Source organism: Branchiostoma lanceolatum, chromosome 4, assembly GCF_035083965.1.
Source record: "Branchiostoma lanceolatum isolate klBraLanc5 chromosome 4, klBraLanc5.hap2, whole genome shotgun sequence".
Lineage (NCBI taxonomy): Eukaryota > Metazoa > Chordata > Leptocardii > Amphioxiformes > Branchiostomatidae > Branchiostoma > Branchiostoma lanceolatum.
This window is the reverse complement of record NC_089725.1, coordinates 20317004-20326967: the sequence shown is the minus strand read 5'-3', so window position 1 is coordinate 20326967 and position 9964 is coordinate 20317004. Positions and strand designations below refer to the sequence as shown.

General features: G+C 42.5%; 1 protein-coding gene across 1 annotated transcript; it reads left to right on the top strand.

Annotated features, from left to right (window-relative positions):
* Positions 1 to 7679: 7679 nt before the first annotated feature.
* Positions 7680 to 9546, top strand: LOC136433222 (fos-related antigen 1-like). The gene is made up of 2 exons (XM_066425184.1): positions 7680 to 7798; positions 7982 to 9546. The coding sequence occupies exons 1-2, from the start codon at positions 7691 to 7693 to the stop codon at positions 8306 to 8308; spliced, it is 435 nt and encodes a 144-aa protein (XP_066281281.1). The 5' UTR covers positions 7680 to 7690; the 3' UTR covers positions 8309 to 9546.
* Positions 9547 to 9964: the final 418 nt, after the last annotated feature.

The following is a 9964-nucleotide window of genomic DNA, read 5'->3' as shown; positions in this document are numbered from 1 at the left end:
ACATGACCGACCTTAACTTCTTTTGGTTCTACATTTACAGAAAAGTCACGCATATAGGTGAACGCGTTTCTTTTCATGGGTCGTATAGGAAACACGTGTCGACAGCAGGAAACAGCGGAACTAGAAATAGCCGTGCCCATTAATTATGTGGGACGCGCTACAACTGAAATACACCCCGGCACAACAACACGACTTGTGGTTTCATCCTATATTCTGATATAGTCCAATATGGAAAAATCTGAATTAAGAGATGGACAGATTCCTTAGATGAAACTTATGTGCCTTCAACTTTGTACGCCCTCTTCCTACAGTCGCTTCTTGTACATACCGAGACCCTGGGCGGTAAAACAAAGACTCTTACTTCAAAGGGACCATTGAATGTAACGTCGCATCCGGTAATACGTCAATGTTCATAGAAGTGTATGAAGCTTGTGCATGTGGGCTCGGGTCCAGGAAGTAACGGCCAGTCCGGAGGTCGAATTTAATTTGGGCAGAGGAATAATTTGTGGCGTGCTTACTTGTGAGTCAACGGGTTCATGGATGGGTTCAGGATTTCTGTAACCTTGGTCTCATCCTGGTTATCTCCGCTCCGATAGTCACCATCAGGAATGGTTGGTAGTAATCACTGTCTGATTGAGGGTAAACTAACAAGCATGGTAACCAAGCGCTTCTTTGATGAGATCTTGAAATTGAACTATGAGCCGTGGGAAGTCATAGCTGCAATACTTAATTGACCCGCTAGATGTCACTAGTAAGGATCATTCCTTGAGCTTGACGATGCCGCCCGCTCGCCCCAAGTGTGCAGACCAGACACATAAGAAAGTACGTTAATGTAACGTTATGTGTTCGTGTTGATAAGATTAATCGATAAATGAGGTATGACGTAGTAAAGTAGCCTTTCTAACTCTAGTATCCGCTAGGGTGTGTTAGAAACCATAGGCCTGAATGCTGTTTCTCAAATAACCAAATATGAAAGTCCAGGATTTCCAGGAAATTTCCAGGATTTCCAGGAAGTTTCCGGGGATTTCCAAGAAAAACGTAACGAAATAAGTTTAGTGGGAAATGAGATCTTACAAGAGGTGAAAGCTTGAGTAAAGGTGTTTTTCTTTTTTCTCCATCTGCTGAAGGACATATAGGAATGACATGGCAATAGAGATATTCCGAGGTGTAATCATTACATAATGAAGATGGAATATTTCATAATTGCTTCCTCTTCCTCATCATCATCCTTCAACCCTGGGGGCGGGGTACGCCCTTGCACCGCTGAGCTCCACACCTGTCGATCAGCCAGAACTGCTCCCGGGTCCTCTAGGTCAGCCCCGGTGTCTCTAATTGGTTCCTACTACGTATGTTTAGATTTACGCTCCACGTTGCCATGACCTGACAATTTCAGTTCTATTCTGTATAGAATTACCGAGAAGTAGGGATAGTTTCCTGGTTTCTTCGAAAACAGATGGCGTTTCTCCAGCATGTTTTAACATATGGCAGAGTAGGCACCAATAAAGAAAGGCCAACTTACGAAATACTTCCGATTACGCTGTGCCGGGTCAACAGACTTTCAGCTGACGCAGAGAAAAGTTGAAACTTGTTGATGGAGTCCACGAAACACTCGCTGACGTCAATAAAGGTACAGCAATCTGTGGGGTTTGTCTTATAAAACGTGCCTTTCCACATAGATCGACCACACTAGTGAATTAACTTTTGAAAGACTTACAAAACGAGTGAAAAGAACGACCATAAGACACCCATCTACTTATATATAGAGGTTACTGGCACAGTAGTCTCTGTACATGATTTGAAATCATTTCACCAAAATAAAAGATCTCGACAACGAAGACTTCAAGAAAAAGCTGTCGCTATAGTGCACATTGTTTTGCCACCACAACAACAAAAAACAGTTAAGCATATTTGTTTACTAACGTGACAAAATCACGTTAGTCTCTTTCTTCATCTTACAACGTTATCGATCAGGTTTCGTGATCATTTCACCTGCACGACTTAATCCCATTTACACCAGTGTTGACGTGTTTTCTCCATGCCAACTGTCACGTGTCGACGTGGGCGTTTTCTAGGGGGAACATTTATTGAAGCAATGGATGTGGAGAAATGTGATTATTGGAACTGGTAAGCTAGTTACATACCTTCTGCCAGGCCTGAGAATACGACGTTTATTTGCAGTTAGAAAGAGACCAATTTAAATTGATCATCTGACTCGACGCCTCAAATGGGATATAGGTAACACTTCTCGATAACTGTCCAACTTAAACACTCGCGAAAAGGGACGTCTGATCATGAGGCACGGGGAAAATGAGAATTGTTGGAGATTTGCTACACAACTCTCTCCTTTGCTTTGCATACGCTTATTCTCTTTCTTACACATTCGTCTTATGATTTTTTGTCGTAGGACCCACGGCAACCTTTCCCGCCACATAGCCGAATTGTGTACGACATATCCACGACTGTCTCAAGAATATGATCGTAAATCTATCGTATCTTTTAGGCTTTGTTGCCCATGAGACAACGTTAATACTGTATATGTGAAGTGCTGATTTAGAAATCGTGTTTTAATGAAGTATCATCGTTCAGATTTTTATAATGCAATCATGTCTTGGTATGTCACCAAAGGCGATTGTTGTTGTGTAAGGATGTTTCTTTTACCAACTCGGTGTAAACAACCTCGTAATTCAGCCTCCCATTAACATGTCATCAGCCCAACGATTTTCCGGAGCCAGATTCTTGCTTTGCTCGTGAGGGTTAGACATCCAGGTAAACAATATAGAAAGAGAATTCAGACTCTACAATTGGATAAGAATTCGGAGATTTATTTCCGGACGTTTCGAGTGACATCCATCACTCTTCTTCAGCGTCACTAAAATGAACTAGCAGAACCAGTTGTAGAGTCTGAATTCTCTTTATAGATTCTTGCTTTGTAAGCTGAATGTTCCAACGACCGTTATGATATTGGAATTCAGCTCGTCTGCCAATTATCGAAAGTGTTAGCCAGGATCAGTGTTCTAGAAAGCATCGTCACTGGTGTCCAATCAGTGGAGAGATTACGACTTTACACGATAAGTTTGTTTCTCAGCGGCCGGTTTTCTAATTGTAAAGCAGCCACACTAGTACTTTCTCACCCCTGATCCGTGGACACATCCCTGGGAAAACTCTGTGACGAAGGTGTTCCAAAAATAGATCATAGCGGATGGACAGTCGGTGAAAAGAGATCTAGAAGTAGAAGGAAGTAACAGTACTGCGGTGCCGGAGAAAACTTCCCGTCCGTTGTGGAATTCTTAAAGTTGGGTTTCTCAGGCCTGCTTTGTTCGTCTCTGGTTGCACAAAGCTTTTTTTTGTGTAACATTTAGCAAACTCGCGTTATTGACCTACTTTTTTGTAACAGCAACTTCATAACAACTTCACGTAGATTGCAAGATTTCAAGGTAAGTTTACACGATCATCTGTTATTAGTTCTCTTTCTGAATTAAATCGCGAGTTATAAAGGTACTAGAATAAGCTAAAATCTTCGTGTATCTTGTCCTTAATACGCTAGCTCCGATCAAACACAGAGTGATTATGAGACAGTTACGAATATTGTCTTGTCAGGCTGCTACTTTTCTCTGTGTTTTTCTAGTCATGCGGTCATGATTCACTGACCACAAGAGTCCCGTGATCAGCAGTGTTGCTGAACATCCTCTGACTCGCAACAAGGGCGTGAAAACAGTGAGATTTGAGAATACTCCTTGTGCAGCATTGGCCATTGTAGAGACACTATGTGAGGGAAAGTTAAGCTTCAAACTTTCATAATCACCGAATGTCTGTTTTACTCGTAATTTTGGTTTTCACTTTTTCAAGGAGGTCTGAGATGACCTGCGATAATTTTTGTTTACTGGGAAAGAAAATATTATCGGAGAAAAGTGAATTTACTTCTCCCTAATCATGCGGTATCACACACATCAGTAATTCAATTCTAAGCGAGGTTAAATAGTTAACCCTTGTATAAAGGGACCCTCCTGTTTGTGTAACAGCTTATTGGGCCTGCTGATACAAATGCCAGTCCGTATTAATCAAATACATTGAGCAGGAGAGTGTACCGGAATTGTTGGCACAACTTTTGTTTGTAGAATATCAGAAGTATACCTTCTTTTGTATGTAGTCAAGATTCTCTTCCTTAGTGAAAATGTCCTGAAGAGATATACCACAAGTCTTATGTGCAGAAAGGAACAATTTCATTTCTCGCTTCAACCACTGTACAGATCAAAATAAAACGCGACACTTTCTATTTCCTTGGTCAATCTACATTGATCTACAATGCTACGTAGTTACTGCTTAAATCTGTAGTATCCAGCATGTGCGGTTGAAAATAAACCGTGTAAGTAAGAAGGAATGGGATCTTACACAACATGTGTGCACCAGAATAACCTAAAAGAACCAAAATTAGGTATGCTATGAAAATATGAGTATGATTGAGATTTTTAAAAAGGCAAATATATGGATACTGACTGCCCTGTCTCTCTGGCGCCGATGTAATTTTGAGAGCTGAGTCATTCCAGGCCCCTGCCAGGCGGTTTCTCGGACGTACGAGCCACTGGTTCTGTACGTAGAATTGGTACTTTCTGTCCGAAAACTAGTCCATGGCCTTGGCCGAGGCTGACCTCTGTGGAACAAACCATGGCCCACTAGTTGATAAAAGCAACTTATTTGTAACAAAATAAACAGTCTATCACCACCGTGTGCGTGATATCACCGTGTGCGTGATATCTGAACAAAGTGGCAGGTTGGGAGGGACTTGGGTCTTATGCAGGGTTCTCTTTCTTAAACAGTTGTCTTGAGAGTAAGTCCAGCCGGAGACTTATAGTATGCAGCCGAACAATTTGTTTGATGATTGTTGTGGACAGTGGTCTCATTAACGTAAATGGTCTCATTAGTTCTCGTACGTAGACCAATCGAAGGAAAGTTCGTTGTGCATTTAGCCTGCATATTACTTTAGCCTTATCCGTATTTAAAGTAGCCTTATCCTTATCCTTATGCAGCAGCAGAACACAATGGACGACTACTATCAGTGAGTGCGCATTTAAATAACCGTAGTAAACGTATTCACGGGCTGGATTGCAAGCAGGGATTTAGAAATTTGAGCTGAAACTAAAAACCAACGATTGTTCTCGTATGGTGAAGTCTGACCCAGGCGGGACAGAGTGGTATTCCTCCCAATCAGAAAGGCAGCAATGCTGTAGACTAGGAGAGAAATAATGGCAACATACTACATATATGCCTTTGATTCATGCAAATATTGAAAGCAAATTGCTGTTTAACAAGGGCCGCCATATTGGACAGCTGACTGGGCTGTACCGACTACCGTTTTAGATCATTCCAGGACCTTTTGCTGAAGTCGTGTGCAAACTTTCAGATTCATGTCAATTTATTTTTGAGGAGGGAACTGACTTACACAAAATGAATGACGTTAACAAGGTAATGGTGATAGCGAATTAAATGGGGTTGAATGCAACTGGAAGAAACCGAGACTCGTGTGTCGGCGTCAGGGGAGTGCGAGTTTGTTTCGGTCCTTTTATTAATGAGGCTGTTCGAAACTTCCAAGCGTCGCCGTGGCCTGGTGCAACACCAGACGACAGCGCTGATTGGTCGCTGTGTATCGATCACCGCCCAAAAAGAATTATTGACAGTTTGCACAATAGAAGATATACTAATAAAACCGACGGGAAGAATCCGTCGTAAGTTAAGCATGTTTAGGCTTCTGCTCCTCTCATTTGCACAACTAGGTGGACTAGTTTATATCAGGAGCAACGCGACCCGAGATCTCAGCATCAATGTCACGAATTTGGTATGTAACGTGTTAAAACATTCATTGCATGCGTCGGTCACTTATTGCATAGTCTCTGACATGCTCAGTCTAGTTTCTGTGAGGATTGGTTCAACCCGGTCCAGCTTGGACGCACCATTCTGTGCATTCTATTTTGTGTTTATCTAAAACAAATGATGGTTTCCAAACGGCACTATTCAAAGTCCACCATCGACATCGAGTATTTATCCTCTAGTTTGATATGTAAGTCTTCAATCGAACAGGTCGTCGGTCATAGAAGTGCAGCCATGCAAGCCTCGCCCATTTAAACAGCGCCGCTTGCGGACGCTTACAAAGGTGCAGTGACTATATGTACACAGTATTGTGTATAGGCAATACGTTCGTTAGCTGTTTCCGTGTGAGAAATGTTAACAGTGCTAATTAGAGTAGCGGAGATCCGTATAGGGCTATTGCTGTAAACAAATGATTCGCTGACCTCAGATAAGTCTTCTGATGTCTAAAATATTATATGAGGGCACTGAGATGAACACAGTTTGTGACTTTTGACACACTAAGCGAGGGGCATCCCCGATGTGTGTGGGTGAGGGCGTGACTTCAGGCGAGCAGGTACCAAAGGACAGGGTAAGGTTTCGTTTTCTAGAAGACGCCATGGCTCAGGTGAGTCCGGGCGTGCTGCCCCTACAAATAAAATGACTGAGCTAGCTACCGCCTCACACCTTTGCCAGCATCGGCGTTTGTTCACGGTAGATTTGGCTGATAGATGTATCTGAAATTAGTTTTGTTTTCTCCAGAAACGCTGTCAATGGTGAAGAAAAGATGGCCAACACACAAGCCCTCGCATCTGACGACAGCGCCAAGTGGAGTGAGGGGTCTCACAGGTGCACCACCTCCGGCCACCTGACCCCCGCCTGCGCGGAATCCACAGAGCTACCAAACTTCCAGCTCCTGCGAGACTTGGCTTCCGCACAACAGGTGAACTACTGGTATCAAATGGAGCCGAAAATTAGAACCTCCAAACCCCCATGCAGACCCTCGTCCAAAGTTTCGTAACGTTAAGCTTCCAAGAAGCCCCCACTCTGAAAGCCACCGAAACTTTGGTCGTTTTTCATTGTTACGTGCACCAGAGATCGTATAAAATCAATCCGCCTCGAGCATATTCTGTAACAAAGAACACCGAACATTTAGCGGTAACTTATGTCACAGAATGTTGGCATCGACTTGACCTGTCGGAAGTTCCGGTTAGTCAGTTTGCTCTCCCAGATCGCTTTGAGTGATAAGGTTTTGACAGAACGTTTGTCGGAATGAACGATGCGTGAATGTATTGATAGCGACAGTTTCTCAGTGTTTTAGTGTGGGAAAAAATCGTCCGTACTGTACACTACAGGACCGCCTTTATTAGACAGCAATTTTTCTATATTCATATGTGTTCTTATGAATCCGATCCATTCGACCTTGCCGATGAGATTCGCTCTGCCGCTCAAGTTTGCGGGCAAATTTTAACCCCTTCATAGTTGTGGGGCCGGCAATAATTGTAGGGTAGAATATGAAATTATATTCAACTGGCCTAAGAAAGACTACCGATCAAAAATTTAACACTCCCTCGAGTCCGATTGACCACCTGAAATGTCCTCTTCTTGTTTCCAGACAAAGTTGCTTGACCGTTAATAAGAATGTATTAAAAGTACGAGAAACATTAACTACCGTTACAGATGTAACTATTACGAAACACGTTTTCTGAGAGACGAAGAATTGTTGTCCACATTTTACTACTTTGAATGAACGTTACCGTGCATTTATAAGGGACTTAGTTTCCTGCAATGTCAGGAATAGCCAGCCGCATTCCGCACATAAAGTACTGTAACTCCTACTTTGTCCGTACAGATGTCTGTTGAGGAGGACCCACGAGCCCTAAGACGGCGCGAGCGGAACCGACTGGCGGCCTCCCGGTGTAGGGAGAGACGGAGGGAACGGGCAGAGTTTCTTCGAAAGGTAAAACAGCAAAAATGCTTCAATTTAGTTTCAACTTAGAAACAAAATGCATCTTATGACGAAGCATGTATCTTTGGCGAAAAGTCAGCTACGAATGTTTGAGAACATTGACTGGTTGCTCGCGATTTGAAAAAAAAAGGCGGATTCCTGTTGTTTAAAAGATATTGTTATTTCCGTACACAGGAAACACTTCAACTGGAAAACAGAAACCAGAGTCTGCGAGCCAACATCAGCAGGCTACGTCGGGAACGAGAGCGCCTGAAGCAGGTGCTTGCAAGTCACATGACCACACACCACGGAGAGGGGACGCCCGCTGTACCGTCAGACCATGGGATGACCTACGGCGGAGGGGGGCTTCCATCTAGCGGATCCCAGGGGGGAGGGGGCGCCTACACTGGAGAAGAGGTTATTGCTATACTGCATGACGTGGATAACAACTTATCCTTGGGAGGGTCCATGTTGGTACTGGACGGTAGGGGTGTCTCTCTGGGAAACGAGATACCACGGTGACGCACCACCCTCCTCACCAGCCAATCACGTCTCTCTATGAGTCACGTCACCGTACAAGCGAACAAACGAACTGCTGATACCATTCGGTAACTATCGTGTAAATTTGTGTTTCGTCCGATAAAAAATATTTGTGTGAAAAATATTTGCTATAAGTTAACATCGACTAGAATGCATGACATGTTGTGCGTATTTATATAAATCTATATGATAGATATATGGTTGTTTCTAAGAGAAGGCTTCCTGTCTCCAATTTATGTTAACATAATCATATTTTATAGTATTTCGTGACGTTGTGTCGTTTTGAAAATTCATTATCACAAGAAATGAAACCAGAAATGTGTTTTTTTTTAGGAAGGATTATATATAGTTAGTGTTTTGCTTCTATTCTGTTTACAGTTAGGGTTTGTTATTAGCAAAAGAAACATCGAATGACAGAGTCAGAGATAGGATGCTCACCCGCGGGTCTTCTTCGCGTATCTAGTTTGTAAGTTTCTGTTCCGCGTTTTCTGTTAACATTCATTCCAGCCACAACAGTCGCCTAGATCAATTTGGCCATCGATGGACCAACATGGAAGGAAAAACAAGCTTGAACCGAAACGAACCAAATATATACTCAACAAATGGAATGGATTCTATGATGAAATGTCGATGTTTGTCCATCCAAACAGGAATTGCGCATGTTCACATGCAGGGAATAAGACTGTAAGATTATACAACAACACTGCCTATATACTCAGCTATTACAATGTACTCAGCTAATGCATTATATGCTATCAAATGATGACACATTTCGCAACGAAACTTGTATAGAATAACTTTATTGATACGACAAGACTACAATGTTTCATTGGAATGAAAGTCTGTAGAAATTAATGATGACTTAAGAAAATATCAATACAAAGTAAGTTTGTTTCTCTGTGACAATTCCGGCTTCCAGTATGGACCTCTTCACGCGCCGCCTTCCAGGAAACTGCCCTAGGGATGACGGGTCATGGATCATGCAAACTGTATCATTTTCGCTTTAGAATTGTTTATATTGCAAACAGCAAAAATTCGGAACTGATGCTAAAGCCTGAACAACTTCCTGATTCCATAACTTATCTGCACTTTCAGCTGTGCCCGCACGACGGCTCTTCTTCACTATGAAACGAAAGTCTGAAGTTTAGCGTAGGATTGTCCATGTATGCTGTTGCGATTTATTTGAATGTTGGAAGATAAAGTAAAACTCCTATCATGACAGAGCTGCGCGATGTTTTCTTTGCTCTGACAGAACGATTAAAAAAAGCCTCATAAAAAGGAAGCCACTCATTGTCATTTAACTGACCATCCACATATATATATATATATACTTGTAATCTTTACTTAGAGGTTGAGTTAAGCCGATTATCGCCTCGAAGTAGAGCGACAGAACCTGTAGGAAGGCTCTCGGTCTATATCTTTTCCAGCTGGAGTAAAAACCGCCATCATTTCGCTGTTGATAATTTGATGGGTTGGTTTTGGTTACCGGAGTGTCGTCAACTAATCTTTTGATCGTCTCCTTTGGAACGATGACGTCATTGCTATCGATAGAGGAAGTGTTCTGGTGAAAATGATAAGATTGCTAGTTACTGCAATAGCTGCTTCTACCAGTACGGAACATGGAAGGTGACATCACCA